Source organism: Nicotiana attenuata, chromosome 6 (genome assembly GCF_001879085.1).
Source record: "Nicotiana attenuata strain UT chromosome 6, NIATTr2, whole genome shotgun sequence".
NCBI classification, from domain to species: Eukaryota; Viridiplantae; Streptophyta; class Magnoliopsida; order Solanales; family Solanaceae; genus Nicotiana; species Nicotiana attenuata.
Genome location: NC_031994.1, coordinates 27,787,166 through 27,809,507, shown reverse-complemented (window position 1 = coordinate 27,809,507; position 22,342 = coordinate 27,787,166). Strand labels below are relative to the sequence as shown.

The window sequence follows — 22,342 nt, the reverse complement described above, 5'->3', positions numbered from 1 at the left end:
AGGCATATACTGCAAATTTCCGCAGTCAAGCATCACTCGGAGGAATGGCGAAACATCTCCGATCACAATGCAAGGCAACAATGCAAGAATTCCATCGGAAGAATACAAGCTCAATGCAACACAAGAGCAAGTTTAAAGACATAGATAGGACCTTTTTGTAATTCATAGATCATAGCGTAGCCTAGCTTCTTTGTTGTTTCAACACGGTGTAATAAGGAGGTCAAGGAGCAGTAGCAGCAGCAACAACAGTGAAATCACAGCTCCTGGTAGTCCCAGCTACCAAACCTTCCCAAACTACACTGACCTGATTCCTTTTTAGCCAAGGATATGTAGGCAACCTTTGAAGCAGGGTTTGGTCAGACGGTTTTCAAAAATGCTTCACACGGAGTATTCGAACGGGCAAAAATCGCTCGTATCCACTCACTTATCTTTGCCCGAGAACTCTGCGTTTTCCGAGCAAAGAGGGCAGCTGTGAGCATGTGATTTTTGCCCCATATGAATTACTCCCATAAATTCAAAACAAAACAACTTCTTTTCATTATTTGCAATTTATGGATTTTGGTGGCATTTCTTGTTAATTGTTTGCATTTGTTTGTGCACGTTTATTATTGTTTAAATCATGAAAAATACAAAAAATACTTGGCATTTGTTTAGGATTTAATTTCATATTTTAGGATTAATTAGTAGTTAAGAAAAAATAAAGAAAATAACAAAAAATGGTCTTTTAGCATTTTTAGTTTTAACTTTTCTTAGTTTGTGTTTAAATAGAAATTAGTGTATTAAGGAATTGAGTAAATTTTTGGAAGTCAATGTGGGTTTTATTTTTGAATTTGGTATTTAATAAAATCAGAAAAAATATAAATACAAAATGAAAATAGAAAAAGAAAACAATTTAAAGAAGGTTGTCTCAATGAGGACGATAAATCCGGGCCGTCTATCTTCATTAATCCAACGGTTCTTATCGGTTCGAAACAACAAATAAAACTGTCCAAAATAATCCAAAACCCAAAAAACATTTTTACCTTCCTCGTACTCCACCCCCCCCCCCCTGTAACGCCGGCGTTACCACCACCGTCCCTCCGCCCTAAGCCGCCGGCCGGAAATCGTATCCGCCGGCGGCGTTCACCCAATGGCCCTAAAAATTACACCACAGACTCCCCATGACCTCCTCTTTCCGAACCCCAAACCCCCATGGCTCAAATCCTACCCAATCGCCTCAAATCCACCAAACACTAGGCGCCGCCGCCACCGTGCACGGCGGCGCCGCCACTCAAACCTCACCAAATTTACACTGTAGGTGCACCACTACCCCCACATCAAATATCCACACCCCTTTTACTTAAAATATGCCTCAAGCTCCTCGAATATCTAATCTAAAATCAGGGACTGGGCGGGCATCGTTTCTTCCCCAATTTCTTCACGAGTTTTGGACTTAATTTCATCGTGGAATATGGTTAGTTGACTGTTCTTGACTAAGAACAGTCGATTGATGTTATCTCACGGTTGAAATTGAAAGTCAATCGTGTTCGGGGCTAAAGCAGTAAGGTCTCTTCTTCTTATTTGATTATTTCTTTTGTTTATTTTAATTTCTCGTTGTGATAATTGTCAGTCAGTGGGTTTTGTTTAAATTCTCTTTGTTTGTGTTTTATCCGCAGATTTTTATAAGTATTAATTTCCTGGTTCTTGTTTGTTCTCGTTCATCTCAGTACTTCATCTATTTTAGGATTAACTTAGGGCATTAATTTGATCTGATCTTTTGTTGTCTTGTTCTTGATTTGTTTGATTTTTGATTTGAATCAGTGAGTTATTTTGTTACAATTTCTGGTTTGATTTGGCTTTCACTCTTGAATTAAATTAGGGTTTGATTTTCAGTGATTTTGTTCTTGTTAATTTGATTTTGGTATCTTAGGGTTACATTTTAATTTGTTCATTATTACCAGCTTTGGAACATAGTTCAATTAGAGTTAATCTCAGTTCTAATTAGAATTAGCTCGTTAGATGGATTAATCCTTTTAGGGAGTGTTTGGTTATAGCTGATAAGTTTCACATAGGTAATTTCCAAATGAATTCAAGGGCATTTTGGGTAACTAGCACTGGACAGGAATGTTGTAGGTTTAGTTAGAATGCCCTAGATCTTTCTAGAATAGGGTTCATTTTAGAAATTTAGAAAGGTAATAAGATAACTTGAAACACAAGTCAATAAGTAGAGGACCATTTTGAAATTAAAATAAGGACTAAAGGGCAAACACAAAATCTGAAGGCTGCCCTCATTGATGCCTATAAAAGGTAGTCTTCTTTGCTTCATTCACAAGTTTTTAGCCTCTAGAATTCCACCCAAAAATATTCCAAGTTTCCATCAGCTGAAATTCAAAATTCAAAATCCAAAAACTCTTTTAGATCTTAGATTTTCAGAAAAACCCAAAAAGCAACAAAAACTCAGAACAAAACACAGTTCAATTGCAGTTTTAAAGCTAATTTCTAGGTTTAGTATTGATTTGCATCGTCTAGCTTAGGCTTTTGATTGCCGAAGTTTTCAGAAGCTTCCTGGGTCAATTTTCGAGTGTGTTTGGTTTCAGTCAAGGCAATTCTGGGGGTTTTTGTTGTTGATGTTCGTCTGCTATTGTTCCTGGGTTTAGTGATATCATTCTGAACTTCAAATTGTTTCTCTGCTGCTGTGACCTGTGATTAACACTGCTATTTGTTCAATCTGTTGATGATTCTCTTCTTCTGTTTCATTTCAATTTGGCTTCCAGGTACACACCTTAAATTGATGTAACTCTGAGTTGGAGCTGAAATAAAACTCATTCACGAATTGGTTGCTTGAGATGTACTCGTTTGGATAGTTATCTGTCAACACCTAGACATGTGCTGATTGTTATGTATTTGCTTAATCTAGTTTTACATGATTTGTATAACTAGGACTGTTAGAGTTGGGACTGCTGAATTATCATAGCTATACGAATATTCTATTAGTGATGTTAGCCTACAGTTTTAGTTGATTTATTTTTTGGTTTAGGTATATCGAGGACAATTGAATTTGGAAATATATATTGGCTCAAGCCATGTTAACTCAGTCCTATTTGCAATCATCAGAGTGTATAGGCTTGTTTAAACCTGGAAACAGCACACTCACAACTATATAAACTCACGTACACTTAGGGTGTTCATGGTTCGGTTTGGATCGGTTTTTTCCCTAAGAAGAAAACCAAACCAAGTAAGTCGGTTTTTTCAAATATTAGAACCAAACCAAACAATTAAGTCAGTTTTTTCTCGATTCGGTTTATGTCAAGTTTTTCGGTTTTTTCGGTTATTTGTCGGTTTTTTCTTAAATATAAGACATACACTACCAAACACATATTCTGGAGACCACATTTTCAATCTAACACTATCAAATCAATTGCCCTTTGAGAAATCTATTATTTACCAAGATATATTGATGATAATTGAATCAAATAGTGATGAATAATTTAAGGACTCAATTAAAAATATATTATTTTTAACACGAAATGGATTCTTACACTTAACAAAAGAAAACTACCAATCAAACTAGAATGTAAAGGTAAAGAACTATACTAAAAGTGCAAACTATTAACAATTACCATTAAATTTTTGAAACTTTATATAAAAATATACATATATACAGGTGTAATAATGAATTTGAATTAGCTACTCCTATAGTCGGTTTGGTTCGGTTTTTTTCTGATTAAAATCAAAACCAAACCAAATTTGATCGGTTTTTAAAATTCAAAACCAAAACCAAACCAAACCAAAAAGTATCGGTTTGGTTTGTTTTCGGTTTGGTTCGGTTTTTCGGGTTTTTATGAACACCCCTACGTACACTTGACTGCCCTAAAAATGAGTAGTTCATTTCAGCGATTCGTTTATGGTTTTAGCCGGCAAATAAATTTCATAATATGTGGTGGTTGCACTTAGTGGACTGTTGAATTCCATACTGAGTACGTAGATCGTTAAGGTGCATGAGTTGAATATATATGAAATTGGGTTAAAGTTGACATGCATGGATTTGACTGTTATGGTCAGCTCAATTACGATTTATCACCCATTTGTTGATTCGGTTCTGGGTTAAACTGGACAGCTCGCTGGTAGGAAATCTTGGGCCTGATTATCGTCTGCAAAGCCCACATTTGGGCATTATTCCTTTGCACAATCAAGATTGAATCTGTTGAGGGCCAATTTAAAGGGCCCAAAACCTTGAATATCTTAGTAGGGATACTTTGGCAGGCTAATTAAATTAGGACTATTTTCCTTTATTATTAGAGACAAATTAAATATAAAATTATAGTTTACTTTAGGATTAGCCTTTAAATAATAAATGAGATGAGCCTCGCCAAACAAAAACGCATAAATTGCGGGGCCCTCATTCAATGCTTATATCAAATACTTAGAATTTGGGGCGTGCCGTTTAGTGAATTTCACGGCCTCCCGCAAAGATAATAACACGTTAGCCACTTTAGGCGCGTTTTTAATAATTTTACCTTCCTAAATACGGTTGCACATTTATGTGACCCAAACCCAAATCTCAACGGAGTTGAAATGTGTCAAAGATCGCGGGTGCATTTATGTGATGCGGTTCGAGACATGTTTTCCCGACGTTGCAATTCCCTTAAAATAATAATAATAAAAGCGGTTCAAAGTTGAAAACACATAGGTCAAAACATGTACTAAAATCAAATAAATAAGCCAAATATGACAGTTGAGCGATCGTGCTAGAACCACGGAACCCGGGAATGCCTAACACCTTCTCCCGGGTTAACAGAATTCCTTATCCGGATTTCTGGTTCGCGACTGTAATACAGAATCAAACCCTTTCCTCGATTCGGGATTCAAACCAGTGACTTGGGACACCATAAATCTCCCAAGTGGCAACTCTGAATCTCTTAATAAACGAATCCCATTTCGATTTTTCTTTAATTGAAAAAACTCCTTTTATTATACCCTTCCCCGGGGTGTAGTAGCGAAAAAGGAGGTGTGACAGCCCTAACAAACTAGCTCGGGAATAGATCACGTATTTTTAGAATCCTATTTACAAATTTAATTGTTGTTACTATTTTCACGCTAAACACTTGTATTGGGGGCACAACAATGGCGGTGGCCAGGTTGTCAGCTGTTGATTGTGCCCAATCAGAAAGCGCAGCTACTGGCATAAGAGGTTTCACCACTCTGACGGTTGGGTTAGCTTGATCATCCCTGAATTTTCCGTTGACGTTATCTATGTCACCTATTTCAATTTCAAGTTGGTGTGTTTGTTGTGATTGTTTGTTCTTTTTGTTGGCACGGTTTGATGCCCTTAATATTTTGTCGGGGTCTGAGAGTCCTTCAATGTAGAATTATTTAACACCGTAGAAAATTGATCTAAGCTAATAATTCTAGAACTACTTCTAGTTGTAATAAATAACACTGTTAATTCCCCGACAATGGCGCCAAAATTTGATCACGCCAAACTATGCCTTATAAAAGACAAAGAGGTCGTTGCAAATATAATCTGGTTTTCAAGTCCGGAGTCGAATTCTCAGGTAACTAACCTATCTATTACAACTCTTGGTGATGCTATTACAAGCTCAAACAATTTTCGGATGCAAGATTTTTATCAATAAATAGTGGGTTTTTGTTTAACTAAGTCAAAATGATATTAAAACTAACAATATTCTAAATCAAATATAATTCAATGATAAAAAGATCAAGGGTATTGATTTCCCCAATTGCTAGTTTACGTCTTAACTCTTTTGCTATAATCTCGTTGTAATACTCTATGAGGATTATGAGCTATGGGGTATCGCAATTATATCTCGATCAACTACGATAATTTACTAGAGCAATCTCTCGAACTACTCTAGCTGATAATTTATGCAGCTCTGAATTATCCCACCAAAGTTTCATTATCTCTAACCCCACTTTTAAGTTCAAGTTATGAATCTCTTCAATTACCAAAAGTGGTGTTGTTCAACAGCAGTCTAACCTAGTATTCTTTCTCAAGCAACACAAGGAAATTAAGCACGATTAATCAAGGGCCCATTCAATTAATCACCATACAAAACATAGTTGAACAATCATATAATAAACCCGGCTCGATTATAACAAAATTGAGTCAAAACTTCATCTAACAATTGGTTCCATCAACCCTAGATTAAATGTTTAGCCACTCATAGTAAAGCAAGATAAAACTACAGAAGTATTCATAATGTGCAATTAAAATAACAAAGAGAGGATAGAAAAACTCTAATGGTTGGTTGCTCTTCTCACACTTGTTCTTGCCTCCAAATCAGTCTAAAAACAAGCTTAACCTTCGCTTGGGCGAGTTTGTGGAGTTTATAAAGGGTTGGGATAAGTTTCCCTCGATTTATACTTTAGCCCAAAATTTTCGGGCAGTTACACAGTCCACCGCAGCCGCGGAAGAACGCGGCGTGACCGCAGTGAAAGACAAACATTCTGCCTCGCTTTCTTATCCTACCGCGGTCGACCGCGGTCGCGGTGGCATCAAGCCCAGTCCTCTTTGCCTCTTTCTTGCTTATTTTTGCTCGGGTTCTTCTTGATTGGCCTTTTATCGACATTCTTGACTCCAAAACACTCCATAAGCTCTTCTTAACTTTTATTAGTCCCTGCGAAGCAAAAGAACACCAATTAGAGTATTTTGTTATCATTTAGCCTTTAAAACAACAATAAAGCATGGTACATTTAGAGTGTAAATATCGTCTATATAGCCTATTATCAATCCCCCAAACAACAAATACAAGGGCAGAAGTTCAGGCCCTCATTCGGGGTCTACAACTAGCAAAGCAAAATAATCTAGTTCCACTGGAAATAAACACTGATTCAGCTGAAACAATCAATATGCTCTTGAATGGAAATCTGATTTTTGACCCTCTAATTTGTGAATGCAGATCAATCATCCAAAGGTTGGGCAGCGTGGTAGTGAGGCATATCTACCGAGAGCAGAAAAAAGTAGTTGATGCGTTGGCCAAGGAAGTAGCAAAAGAGATGTCTTTGAACAAATCTATGACATTATCAGTTCCTCCGATGTTTGCCAATGATATATTTTGGGCAGACATCCTAGGAACTGAACTAATTAGGTCTTTTGTGGGTTGTAACTTATATACAATTATGCAAAACATTGCAACTATGGGGTCTCTGAGATACCCCAGTAACGTTCCTAATGTAGTTCATTTTGTTTAACTAGTATAAATACAATATACCTTTTAACCAAAAAAAAAGTGGGGATATTTTATCTGCAAGTAAGTTACACGGGGATTGTAAATACATATAAATAAGTTACTTGCGAACATAAATATAAAAGCTTCACAGGAAAATTTTGATAAAAAATAGTGAACTTTCATAAACTTCAAATCCTAGCTCCCGCTACATTGTCCAAAAGTATATTCTATTGGAGTAAAAAGAGGAGGACAACTAGATATAAAACGAAGTAGAACTATTTGTTTACTTTGATTGAGCAATATAACAAAGATGAAGTACTATGAATTGTGAGTACTGTATCATGTTTGCTAGAAAGCACTTACGATGACAGGTTGATTTCTGGAAAAAATTACTTTAAAATAGGCAAAATACATAAGTTTCACTAAACTTGTTCGGAATATTCGATTGTACATTACAAACCACTCGAAGTATCAATCTCACACATGAGGTACATTACACACACGCCACGTTGTCGCCATCTCAAAAATTATCGAAATTTTTATTTTCTTATTGTATCACTTGTTTTAGAAATAAATTTAGTGTTTCGAGGCCTAAAAACCTCCTTTGTGTCTCATCTCAATTTGCGCGCGCAGTCCGGACACGTATCCGGAAAGCCATTATGTGAAATCTGTGAAAAATAATAATTTGTGCTTTTAAAATGAATTTAGGTTGACTTTGGTCAACATTTTAGGTAAACGGATCCGAACCCGTAATTTGACGGTCCGAGAGGGTCCGTAGGAAAATATGGGACTTGGGCGTATGCCCGAAATCGAATTTCGAGGTCCCAAGGGCGAGAATTGAATTTTTAAAGAAAATTATTCTCTAGAAAATATATGAGTTTTTGGAAATGAAATGTGTTTGAAATTTGATGGTATGGGGCCCGTATTTTGGTTTCGCAGCCCGGTACAGGTCTTATATGTGATTTAAGTTGAGCCTGTAAAAGTTGGTAAGAAACGAACTTGAAATGACGTGAATTGGACCTTATTTGAGAAAATTGGAAATTTGATGTTCTTAAGTGATTTCATAATTTGGATATTAAATTCATAGTTGTTGATGTTACTTTGGTGATTTGATTGCACGAGCAAGTCTTGTGATGTTTTTAGGTTAGTATGCATGGTTGGTTTGGAGCCCCGAGGGCTCCGATAGATAGGCTACGGAGTGAAATTTGGACTTAGGAATTTTGCTATGTTGCAGGTCTGCAGGCTTCGCATTTGCGAAGCCTGGCTCGCAAATGCGAGCTCGCAAATGCGAAGCCTAGCTCGCAAATGTGAGTAAATCATCACAAATGCGAACGAAGGCCTGGGCAGGCCTGATCGCAAATGCGACCATTTGGATCGCAAATGCGACGCCTCCCTCGCAAATGCGAACCCCTCAGAAATATGGGGTGGTCGCAAATGCGAAGGTTTCAGTCTTCTGAAGGGTTCGCAATTGCGAAACCCTTGTCGCAATTGTGACATCTGCAACCTACGAATCATAACTTAGACACATTTTCAACCATTTTCCAAACCCTTTCAAAACCAAAACACTCTTGGGCGATTTCTCAAAGACAAGTACTCTTCCAAATCGATTGTAAGTCATTTCTAACTTGTTTTCATCAATCTTTAACATCTTTTCCCATGATTTCAACTCAAAATCAAAGATTTTCATGAGGAAAATTGTGTGTTTTGGGTAGAACCTAGGTTTTTTTAATTTTGGGGATTTGGACCTCGATTTGAGGTCCGATTGCAAAACAAATTATATATTTGGGTTCGTGGGGAATGGGTAATGAGATTTTGGTTCGAACCTCGGGTTTTGACCATGTGGGCCCGGGGGCGATTTTTTACTTTTTGGGAAAAACTTTAGAAAACCTATTTTCATGCATTGGAATTGATTCATTTAGCATTTATTGATATAGTTAAGTAATTTATGGCTAGATACGAGCGAATTGGTGGCGGAATCAAGAGGTAAAGTGATAGTTTAGACTTGAATTGTGTTCGTGGCATCGAGGTAAGTGTTTGGTCTAACCTTAGCTTGAGGGATTAGGAGTTGAGTCCTATTTGCTATGTGTTATTTGTTGAGTACGACGTATAGGCATGGTGACGAGTATCTATACGTTGGTGTCAAGCATGGCCGTGAGTCTTATATTATGATTATTATGACTCTGTTTGTATTGTTCATGCCTTTTGTGATGATTTCTATTGTCGAGTAAAGTTTGTGGAAGTAATAGTGGTATTTGAGTATTGAAGAGCGTTGGTTCAAGCTGTATAATGAATTGTGGAAGTATAATTGGCAATTGAACCTTATGGAGCATTGGCTCAAGTTGTGAAGTGAATTGTGAAGTAAAAGTGAAAAAGAGAAGAGAATTATTATATTGCCTCCCTTGCCGGGATGTTATTGCTTTTAATGCTATCTCCCTTGCCGGGATGTTGATGCTTTTGATATTGTTCCCTTGCCGGAATTTGATTGTTGAACTATTGTTCCCTTGCCGGGATTTTATTATGCTTTTATTTATTTCCTTGCCCTTATTGCTTGTGATTGTTGTTTGGGTGAGGAAGAGTGTTAAAGCACGAAGGGTGATGTCGTGCAGTTTATATTGATTCTTATGGTGAGGACGAGAGTAAAAGCACGAAGGGTGATGCCGTGCACTTGTTTAATTTCTGATTCTTGTTGAAAATTGAGATATGGTGTTCCTCGTATTTACTTGTTGTCTTTCTATTTTTAACTGATGTTTCCCCGCAGCATGTTTCCACCTCCCATCCTTCACTGTACATTCTTGTTTCTATTTTCCGCTATATATGATTTAACTGCACTGGTTATTTGGTAGTCTGGTCCTAGCCTCGTCACTACTTTGCCGAGGTTAAGCTAGGCACTTACCAGCACATGGGGTCGGTTGTGCTGATACTACACTTTGCACTGTGTGCAGATCCAGGCGCAGCAGCTTTTGGACCTTAGCTTTGGGTGGCTGCCTTCAGTCCGTACAGAGACCCAAGGTAGTACTGTAGGCGTCCGTAGGCCCTGGCGTCTCCCTCTATCCTTTCATCCTGTTTCATTTACGTATTTCAGAAACAGTGTAATATTTATTTTTCAAACCTTGTTTGTAGTATTCCTAGACCGTCTGTGAAGTTGTGACACCAGTTCTGGGTAGTATTTGTTTAAGAAATTGTATTGGAAATATTTAAACGGTTTTATTTGTTTCTTCTGCTCGTTTTAAATTTCGCTGTTTATTAACTGTTGATTAAAAATTGTTAAAGAATTAAAAATGGGAAGAAGGTAATTTGTTCAAACAGTTGGCTTGCCTAGATTTCACTAGTAGGCGTCATCACGACTCCCGAGTGCGGAAAATTCGGGTCGTGACATTTATTCTTTTCTTTTTTCATACTTATATTTTTATATACTAATTAATCCCTAAAATCAGCAAGTACGGAAATGGAATCGGGGAAGAAGATCAAAAACTTCCGTTTTCATTTTCTTTATTTCTATTTCCTGTATTTTGTTCAATTCTCCAAGAAATATTAAAGGATATGGTAATGTGACTTTTTTCGTTTTAATTTCAGTTCTAATAGGGACGAAGTTTGATGGTTTTGCCCAATTACTATTAGATGTGCAAAGGACATTGGACAATTGCTTTGTAGGTATTGCTCTCATACTTTGACACCAATAAAGAATGAAAAGAAATGATTATTGTATTTGCTAAAGGAAAATAGAGGTCATTTGCTCACAAGTCTTAAGAATTTCGATATAAAAAAATGTTGTTTTTGCTCTCGTCAATAATTCAATTTATCTAGAAGAAGAACGGAAAAAAATAGGAAAAAAAAAAAGAACAAGAAAAAAGATGAGGATAATACACATATCAGCGGGCCCACATTCTTTCTTTTTTTTTTTTTTTTAATTTATGCATCTTTATTTCTTTTTCTTTTTCTTCACGTCATCATTTAGGATGATATTTATTTCACTTCAAACAAGAATAGAGGGCAAAGTTACAATGTACAACCGAGTTTTAGACAAGTTTAGGGGGAACTTATAGATTTTGCCTAAAAAATAGCATAAGAAGAAAATGATTTTACAAATACTTATGAGATAGATTAGATAAAGATTTCAAGAATACCTGTGACATAATTCAGTTATATTTGACTAATCAAACCGCTTTATTTACTTTTACATGTGACATATTGCACTTCTACAAATTGTCATGAACTAGTAGTAGGAACATTGAGCCTACAAGCTTGACCAAAAACCTTAAAATTCTTGACCTTGCCACCTAAATGAGGCATAATTGGCTCTAACTATTTTACTGTTGAAAATCAGAGAAGAACACCCTTTTTTGCCATGGCTTTTTTCACTTTAAGGGAGCGCCATCAATTATTTACCTTCGATAGCTGAAAAAACTGTATAAAATTTATATAATTTATGTATATAACATATAAAATGTATATGAACAAAAAATATATATTTTTCGGCCATTATATTAAGAGTGGCTATACAGTGTAATTTTCTCTTTTTGCAAAGAGATGGTAATTGGTCCATCACATAACATTTTGCAAACAAAAGTAAGTGGGGCTAACAGTAGAGACTAGTAACAGAACATTTAGTAAGTTGAACTGCTGAATATGCTAGCTCTGTTGTTATTTTTGGGGTTTGACCGGATTAGGGTAGCCAGGTGCACTAAGCTCCCACTATGTGCGGAGTTCGGGGAAAGATTGGACTACAAGGGTCTATCGTACGTAGCCTTACCCTGCATTTATGCAAGAGGCTGTTCCCACGGGTCGAACTTATGACCTCCTCGTCACATGGCAGCAACTTTTACAGGATTATCTTAAAAAATATATAGATTAATAAAATAAAAGACAAGAAATTCAAACACACATATACAGCTGGAAAACAAGAGAAACAAAGAAACTTTCTGTAAAGTATAAAACTTTAGAACAAAATGCAGAAGCATTATTCAAGTCAATTGGAAAAGAGACAACATTCACATAGCAAATGGAGAGAAAAGCCAAAAGCCATTAGGCCTCTTTTGTAATCTTGTTCATAGTTGACAAACATGTAAAAATTTACATCTAGAAGGGGCAGCCAGGTGCGGGTCCAGAAAAGGGCCGGACCACAAGGGTATGTTGTACGTATACTTACCTTGTATTTCTACATGAAGTTGTTTCTATGGCTCGAACATGTGACCTCCTGGTCACATGGAGGCAATTTACCAGTTACGCCAAGGCTCCCCTTCCAAAATTTATCAACGGTCATCTCAATTCCTTGTTTAACTAAGAATACCAAGAATTACAGCCACAAAATCCCCTTAATTTCTACTTCTCAATGATTCAGAAAAGAAAATTCATTTCCCTTCAAGAAGACAATCAAAGAAAGAATCCACCTCAGAAAAGCTTTCACCAGTCTTAAGTAAAACTAATCTGACCCCTTCAATAATCTGCAGCAAAACAATTCATATTTCAACAGCATAAGTAAGAGACAAGTTTCAAACCATAGAAATGTATTTAGTACATTATGTTAGGCTTACCGTCGTGCTTCTTCATTAGATTCCTCGCGAACAGCAAGCAAATGACGAGAAACCCCGCTGCTGCTACCCCTCCGACTATTATAGCCACTGTTTTTCCTACATTTTGCCCTGACCCTACAATAATTGTTAAAATTCAGATTCTTTAGTATATGATTTGTGGACAACAAATCTGAAGCAATGGCTGGCAAATCTAAGGTAGACAAAATGTTGATTATGACAACAACATTACGGCTCAGTCCCAAACAAGTTAGGGTCGGCTATAGGAATCTTCACTTTTCACTGACCCTGTTAGTCCGGTTATACTCATTTCATGTTCATATTATGCAAATACAAATAAAAAGTATTAAAAATTCTCTATATTTTCTGAACGTATAAATGTCTAAACCACTCCAAGAAAGCATAGGACAAACATCTTAGAGTGATATAACCAATATCGACTCAATAGCACTAGTGATTCAGACCTTTTATCATCTACCGTCAAACTTCTTTATGGCAGTCATCATCTATAACATCATTTCGCTGTAACAACCAAAAAATATACGGAATATACAATATAGAGAGATTTACGAGGCGAATAGCTCAAAAGTCCAAGAATATAAAAGCTTATTAGCTTGATTTTGTTCTAGACTTGCAAAACCAGAAACAATTGCCAGTTTAGTAGAATGGCTAGTTCAGCAAAAACAATGAATATTGTAGCTAGAAGACGACAACAACAACGACGACGAAAAAACTAGTGTAATCGCACATGTGGGGTCTAGGGAGGGTAATATGTATGCAGACCTTACTTATACCTTTTGAAGATAGAGAGATTGTTTCCGATAGACCCTCGGCTCAAGAAACAGTGAAACTACTCAAAAGATTTTATATCAACATAACTAATACCTGAAGATGAAGGAGACCAATCTGAAGAAGATGATGATGTTTTTGGGACCCCATTTTGATAATTATTATAACTAATAAAACATTTGTGCAGAAAGATTTGGCCAGAAACAGAGCTTCCACATTCCACCTGAGCTTTTTGGACAGCAATTTTCACACAATCAGCACAATCAGCAGAACCAACATCCCCTTCACATTGTCCCAATACATACACAGATTGATAGCTTGTTGTGTAAAAGCCATTACTACTAGCCATGCCATTTTCCAATGAGGAAAAAGCAGTATCTCTTCTTTCCTCAAATCCACTACCTGCCAGTATTTTTGACACGGAGTATATATGAAAAAATCACTAACATTTCAAGAAAAAAAAAACTACATATTAAATGTTGAACCCATAATTGACAAAATGTGATTGGTTCGAGCGTAAAGACTGAACCCATAGGACTTAAATTCTGATTCTGCTACCGGACATTCTGATTCTGAAACCTGACAGTGGCGGATGCAGGATATAAATACTACTAAAAAAAGCAGGAATTAGCGACGGACAAAATCCGTTGCTAATCCAACTTAGCAGCAGACTAGCGATAAATTACTAAAAAACTTTGTTAGTAAAGAGCGATTAAGTGACATATTAGCAATGAAGTTCGCAGCTAATTTCAATTTTTTAGTAGTAAGTAACGGGTTCGGCAAACACAGTATTTTAGACACGAAATATAAATAATTCATCCGTTTGACTTATATGACACAGTTTACTTATTAGTCTGCTCCTAAAAGAATAACACATTTCTATATTTGGAAACAATTTAACTGTAAACTTACTATTTTACCTATTTTACCCTTAACACATAAATATCATAGCCCCAAAAGCTTTTACGCCTTAATCTTTTAGTACCCCAAATTTCAAAAGTCATTCTTTTTTCTCATAAACCTTATGATGAGTCAAACTACCTCATAAAAATTAAAACAAATGTAGTATATAAATCACTAAATTATCAAAACATATCAAATTTTGAACTTATAATTTGAAAAGTATAACGGGTTAAGTGGTAAAAACTTAAATGTAAAACCCATAAAATTTAAATCCTGAATCCGCTCTACGTTACCTGGAGAATTTTTGCCACTACAAGTCTTGTACAGCATTTCCATTCCAGAGATTTGAGGGAACCCAGCAACTTCATAGAGCATATAACAACCAAAAAGCTGAATTCTTGCAGCAACAGGCTTATTACCACAAAGCTTATCTATAAGTATAGGCAAACCACTCACACATTTATAACAATCAACATTAGAAAGGTCACCTCTACACTGAAAAATACCAGAAATTGTTGACTGGCCATTACCAGTACTAGCCTTATAAAACTTAGATTTTGAGGATTGTGCAACAAGTGTACCAAAAAGTGATGAAAGTGCTTGTGAGTAAACCCCAGTTGGATCTGATAAATCTTGTTTTGCACAACCTTTGTATACTAACTTGGTGTAATCTGGTGCTGATTTAGCTAGTGGGAGTTGCTTGAAAATGGTGAATATAATCAAGAAAAGTGAGAATATACTGTAAAATGACTTTGTGGGAAAACCCATTTATGGATTCTTGATAGGTTATACCATGGTTGATTTTTTATTTTTATTTTTTTTTTGGGGGGTTTTTTGAGGTTTTGGGATAAAGATTCTAGCTGGGGTTTTTTGGTAAAGGGAAATGAGGAAATGTTGAAGGATTTATTTTGTGATTTTTTCTTGGTATAATTAAGTTACTTAAAAGGTGGTATTTTGGGTACACTTTCTTTTGGGTTTTGCAGAAAAGAGGTAATCTTCACCGGTACAGAGGAGGTGCAAAAATGATCATTTGATAGTAGTGTTATACTTTAGGAAAATAGGAGTTGTCCTTTTTATGAAAAAGTAATCATTATTTTATTGATTTTAAAAAAATTATTATTTTATTAGAAAATAGTTAGTCTTTATTTGAAAAGTGAGACTCCTCTTGTGACCAGCATGTTATACCCGTTCGTCACAAAATTTTTAGCTAGTTTAAAATTTTATTTTTATGTATATACTATCTCTCCGTTTCAATTTAGATAAGCTAGTTTAACTCGGTATAGAATTTAAGAAGAAAAAAAAAGATGACTTTTGAAATGTGTGGTCTTAAAAGCTTAAGGGATAAAAGCTTTGTGGGACCATGACATTTGTTTGGATATAAAAGCTTCTCATTAACGGTAAAATGAGTAAATGAATAGTTTAAAGTTGAATTATTTCTAAATTTAGGATGTGCTATTTATTTTGGAACAAACTATAAAGGAAGTTACCACATCTAATTTGAAACGGATGGAGTATATGTTAGACTCCACATATTTTCTTCATATGTTTAATCTTTTTATATATTGACACCTCCTTCATAAAATTTCCGTCTCTGTTATTGTTAGCAAACATTGTGGTAGAGTGATAAATACTCATTCTATCTTAATTTTAGATTCGATTCCCTAAATAGAGTTGTCTTTAGTAGGAAGAGCTTTACCCAAAATAGGATTTTAATTTTTTACGCAATCCTATCATATAAAAGATATGTTTATTATGAGGCTTTATTTGATTGATTCTGTTTGGCTAAATTTTTTTTTTTTTTTTTTTTGGCAAAAGTGCTTTTGGCCAAAAATTGAGATGTTTGGCTAAGCTTTTAGAAGGAAAAAAAGTATTCCTGCGGAGAAGCATAAGCTGTTTTTGAGAAGCAGAAAAATGTAGCTTCTCTCCAAAAACACTTTTCTGAGAAGCACTTTTGAGAAAAATACACTTAGAAGCAGTTTTCAAAAGTTTGGTCAAATAATAATTACTACTCAGAAGTGCTTTTCAAATTAATTAGCCAAACACAAATCGGTTCTCACCAAAAGTACTTTTTGAATTAATACTTTTAAAAAAAACACTTCTCAAAATAAGCAAATTTTAAAAGTTTGGCCGAACAAGCTATGACTAGGAGTTTAAGAAAGGACGGAAGAATGTGGTGGTACACATACCATAGACATTTTTGTGCTCTAAAAATCTTATCAAATAAAGATAAAATAAGAAGTTTAAAATTAAATTATTTTTAAATATAAAGTATGATATTTTTTCTGAAACGGACTAAAAAAAAAATAATTCTACTCAAAAATAACAGCGGAAGGGTGGGGTGGGGGGTTAATTATTTTATTAGCAAATCAAAATATTGTACTAATGAAAACAGAAAAAACAACTGAGAAAGTGGAAGAAATATTCCCTTGGTAACAGAGAGGTAAGAGTAGAGGAAAGGAATTTACTGTACAAATTTGACCAAGATGAAAGTACATTTATTAAACATACCTAATTTCAATTTTTGAAATTTGAATATTGTAAGGTACATTTGCTTATTTCATTGGTTGGAATTGAATGTCAATTAATGGAGTTCAACCAAGATCCTGTGAGTCAGTAGTAGAAGTAGTGTACAACAAGAATAGAAGATTTATGTATTTATTTAATTATGTAGTATTAAAATATTTTAAACAAATGGAGCAAGCAGTAAAAACCACATGAGAAGATCTTTTTCATGCGATATCTGCAAGATTTTCCTATAAAATATTCTGCTGGTAAGATAGGTTTTCATTATCTAGTTTGAATTTAATATTATACACTTTGACAATACAAATTGTTTTATAATATTAATGTAATTTTACCTATTTTGACATGTCATTTACTATCTTATAGGTTACAAATTCATGCTTGCTATAAACGTTACATGCAATTGACTTTTAAGGGATCTAATAGCGTAAAACAAAAAAATTATATATATATATATATATATATATATATATATACGGGGGTTTAAATTTGAACATGAGGGGCGGATTTAGTTCAACCGATGTACTAGGTGCTCGAGCACCCACTAACCCCAACATGAACTCTATATAGTTATATAGAAAATATAGGAAAAACTAATATAAAAGCTAGTACAGTTGTGACTTGCGACTAGACGTCTTTTTGGTAATGATAATATTATTAATAGTTAATTGTGACTTGAGACTAGAAGATTTTTTTTTTTACTGAAAATATTAACCATGTTTTCTCATTAATTGTTTTTGTTGTTATGAATTATGATCGAATAATTGTGAACTTATATTATATGATTAGTAGCAATATTACATAATAAAAATCAGTGATCTCATTTATCTAGTCATCCGGAACTGATGTTTAGCTTAAAGCATATATATTTCTATGTATATCGCCTCATATTTTACTTTTGTTTCATAAATTTGGGATATTAAATGCTATGATTTATATTAATTTGAAGTGTTTTTATGTGTAGGAATGATTCGGGAGCAATTGGGGTCGAAACGCGCAAGATTTGAGCCAAACGAACAAAACCGGGAAATTGAGTATTTGGGCGCCACAGGCAGTGCCTGGCGCCACCTATGGCGCTGGAGACAGAATAGCATTTTGAGGCAGCGCCCTGGTGGGCGCCTAGCGCTACCCAGGGCGCCGGTGACGCGATTTTGTCCTATTTTGCTCGGGACAAGGTTTATTCGGCCCTAGACCTACCCAACACGTATAAAAGAAAGACTAAGCCTATTTTAGAGGGGGAGACGCCACTTTGGAGGAAAAACACATACGGGATCGTGAGGAAGCGGAGAATTCTCAGTTTTCTTCATCTTTTCTAGTATATTCAATTATTCAAAACTTATGCAATTGTTTGATTACATCATGAGTGGCTAAAAACCTATTGTCTGGGGTTGTGATTTAGCCATGAATATTATTGTTTAAATGTTGACTTAACCTCGATTATAATCCACTAATATATGGTTGTTTCTTCAATTTTGTGATTAATTGCTTAATTGTCTGGCCAGCAGTTAGGTTCTATTTACTATCTATGCTATGCTTAGGAAAGCCGTGTTTAGATTAGAGAAGAATTGAAGAGAGCATGATCTTAACCCTTAGGGGGAGCGGATTTGTGGTTAGGATAGGAATATACCTAGTCACCGTGCTTAATTAAATATTGTAATCTTAATGCGTTCTTAATAGATTGATTTCATAGGAATATAGGCGTTAATCTATTTTGAATAGGCGAGTAGTACTTCGGGAGAAGGCTATGAGAGAAATAATCGATTAATTAGCAACCATGAGTGTAGAACACAATACGAATGGTGAATCGATCACAACCCTGGAATACTTGTCTCTACTGAATGCACAACAATCAACTCATTACTTGATAATATAATTATTATTTGGAATCGTAGTATAATATAATCATATTATTGGACTTTGATTTTAGCTGGATTGAATAACAATTTTAGTGATTTTAGTGAGTAGTTTATACAAGTCTCTGTGGGTTCGACACTCAACTTATCATTATATTACTTGTCGACCACGTATACTTGCGTGTGCGTTTGGGAGCAACAAGTTTTTGGCGCCGTCGCCGGGGACTTGAATATTAACTACTTTCTAGTTTTTGCTTTAATTGTTTATTTTGTCGAGTCTAACGTTACTTGATTGTTGCTCGGATCTCAGGAACTTTGATTGAATGCGTAGGGTCAGAAGCCAGGACCGACTTCAAGGCTTTGACCCTGAACCTGAGAGAACATTTTACAGGAGGTTGAGGGAAGCAAGGGACACGAATAATATTCAGGCACTTGTTCAATTTCCTGTGGACATGGCAGAGGAGCAACACATGGCTGTTCAGGAGGTGGCGATGCCCAGCATTGCTAATGTCACCTCCAGTATTGTGAAGCCCAGGATCACTAGGCATTTTGAGCTGAAACAAAGCATGATCCAGCTACTTCATGCGAATGGGTAGTTTATGGGTCTTCCACACGAGGATCCACAACAGCATATCCTGAACTTCTTGGAGATTAGTGACACTTATATCACTAACGGAGTCACTCCAGACTATGTGAGGCTCGCACTTTTTCCATTCTCACTGTTGGGCGAAGCAAAGCGATGGCTGAAGGCAGAACCAGCTAATTCTATTACCTCATGGAATGATTTGGCAAGGAAATTTCCGGCAAGGTTCTTCCCTTCAGGCAAAACTGCAAAGATCAGAAGTGAGATAGTTGCCTTCAAACAGAAAGCCGGAGAGTCTTTATACTCGGCTTGGGAGAGGTTCAAGGGGCTAATCAGAGACCGTCCTCATCACAATCAGACAAGAGAAGTATTAGCTCACACTTTCATAGAAGGTCTACATCCTGAAACGAAGATTGTGGTAGATGCTGCAGCTGGAGGTCAAGTGTTGGAGAAAAGCTTTGACAAGATATATGCATTATTGAACATATTCTCCAAAAGCAATCCGGATTGGCAAGGAGAGATGGGCAGACACATTGTGCAAAAGTCCGCAGGGGTTCTTGAGTTAGATGTCGTCTCAGCATTATCAGCGCAGATTTCTACACTGACCAACCAAGTCAATTAGATGAACTTGATTATCAACAAGCAACAAGCACAACCGGTACAACAGGTTCAAGTGTTTTGTGAAATATGTGGAGAGGGTCACACGAGCGACATATGCCCCTCTAACCCAGAGTTTGTCTGCTTTGTGGGTAATTCAAATAGGGGCCAAACAAACCAATATGGAAAAACTTACAATCCCAGCTGGAGGAACCACCCAAACTTCTCTTGGGGTGGAAACCAAGGTACTCAGAATCAATACAGGCCTCAAGCACCTCAACAGCAATATAGACCACCACAGGTTGAACAACAAGCGAGTCCAACAAGTCACCTTGAAGAAATGTTGAAAAAAGTGATGGCTGAACAGCAAGCCCTCTCTCAGAAAGTGATGGCTGAACAGCAAGCCCTCTCAAAGAAATTTATGGCTGAGCAGCAAGCCAAAGCCGCAACAATGAGGAATTTGGAGCGCCAAATGGGACAGCTTGTCAGTGCTCAAAACACTAGACCAGCTGGAGCTCTCCCAAGTGACACTGAAGCTAATCCTAAGGCATCCCTTAATGACGTGTCGTTGAGGAATGGGAGACAATTAGAAGAAGTTCAATCTAAAAAAAGGAAACATGTGACTGTTAATGAGAGGCCGACCACTATAGAATCAACATCAGAAAAATCTAAGGAGTCAGAAAAGCCAGCTGGAGAGGCGGTGGCTGAGCACCCACACCATTGGTTGCAAGGCCACCACCTCCGTTTCCTCAAAGATTTCAGAAATTAAGGGATAACGCCGCATATAAAAAGTTTCTTGATATTTTGAAGCGGGTACAAATTAATATTCCATTGGTTGACATCTTACAAGAAGTACCCAAATATGCAAAGTACATCAAGGACATAGTGGCAAATAAAAAGAAGCTGACCGAGTTCGAAACTGTGGCACTCACTGAGGAGTGCAGTTCAAGAATTCAGGGCAAGTTACCTCAGAAATTGAAGGATCCAGGTAGTTTCACTATCCAAATCTCGATTGGTAAACATGCAGTTGGGCAAGCTTTATGCGATCTTGGAGCGAGCATCAATTTGATGCCGCTATCTGTGTTCAAACAATTGGGATTGGGTGATCCACGCCCAACAACGGTAATCTTACAGCTGGCTGATCACTCCCTTGCTCATCCTGAAGGAGTGATTGAAGATGTGCTAGCTCAAGTGGGGTCTTTCATATTCCCTGCTGATTTCATTATCCTGAACTACGAGCCCGATCAAGAAGTCCCATTTATTTTGGGGCGTCCATTCTTAGCCACGGGCCGAGCTATTATTGATGTTTGCGAAGGAAAGATGACGATGAGAGTAGGTGATCGAGTGGAGGTATTCAATATTTATAAAGCACTCAGGTTGCCCGCCTACTATGAAGAGTTATTCATGATCTCTGTGGTGGAGAGTGATGCCACATCATTAGTGCCCTATATGAGCCCTGTAGATCCTGTTGAACGAGTGTTGATTGGGGATGAAGAAGATAGTGAAGATGAAATGATGGGAGAAATTGAGCAAGTACTGGATATGTCCTGCAGTTACGTCCATGGGTTTGGAAAATTTGATGAATTGGACAGGCCTGTCACTCTGACCCCTCCTAAGCCATCTATTGAAGAAGCTCCGAAGCTAGAACTTAAGCCGCTTCCAGCGCATCTGGGCTATGCTTATTTGGGGAACTCTGAGACATTGCCCGTGTTTCGTCCAGCTTGACCAACAGTCAAGAAGAAAAATTGCTTAGAGTACTCCGCGAGCATAAAAAGGCCATTGGGTGGACTATTGCTGACATCAAGGGAATTAGTCCATTGTTTTTCATGCATAAAATCTTATTAGAGGACAGACACCGCCCCAATGTGGAACAGCAAAGAAGATTAAATACCATTATGAAAAAGGTGGTGAAAAAGGAAGTAATCAAGTTGCTCGATGCTGGTATCATTTTTCCTATTTCTGACAGCAACTGGGTAAGTCTAGTTCAATGTGTGTCCAAAAAGGGAGGAATGACTGTGATTGAGAATGAGAAGAATGAGCTAATTCCTACTCGCACCGTGACGGGGTGGAGAGTCTGCATTGATTATAGACGGCTCAACAAAGCAACCCGCAAGGACCACTTCCCACTTCCATTTATTGACCAAATGCTAGACAGATTAGTCGGGCATGAATATTATTACTTCCTTGATGGTTATTCGGGATACAATCAGATTGTCATATGCCTAGAGGATCAGGAGAAGACCACTTTTACTTGTCCTTATGGTACTTTTGCCTTCAAGCGAATGTCGTTTGGTCTTTGTAATGCACCAGCCACTTTCCAGAGGTGCATAATGGCTATTTTCACTAACATGGTGGAAAAATTCGTGGAAGTATTTATGGATGATTTTTCAGCTTTTG

At 36.6% G+C, this 22,342-nt stretch overlaps 2 protein-coding genes across 2 annotated transcripts; one reads left to right on the top strand and one right to left on the bottom strand.

Moving 5' to 3' along the window:
• LOC109226745 (cysteine-rich repeat secretory protein 3-like) lies at positions 12,170-15,430 on the bottom strand. Its single transcript, XM_019391592.1, has 4 exons — positions 14,683-15,430; positions 13,583-13,888; positions 12,701-12,814; positions 12,170-12,610 (listed from the first exon to the last, which is right to left on the bottom strand). The coding sequence occupies exons 1-4, from the start codon at positions 15,155-15,157 to the stop codon at positions 12,603-12,605; spliced, it is 903 nt and encodes a 300-aa protein (XP_019247137.1). The 5' UTR covers positions 15,158-15,430; the 3' UTR covers positions 12,170-12,602.
• On the top strand, positions 20,301-21,670 carry LOC109227722. The gene is made up of 2 exons (XM_019392920.1): positions 20,301-20,645; positions 20,756-21,670. The coding sequence occupies exons 1-2, from the start codon at positions 20,301-20,303 to the stop codon at positions 21,668-21,670; spliced, it is 1,260 nt and encodes a 419-aa protein (XP_019248465.1).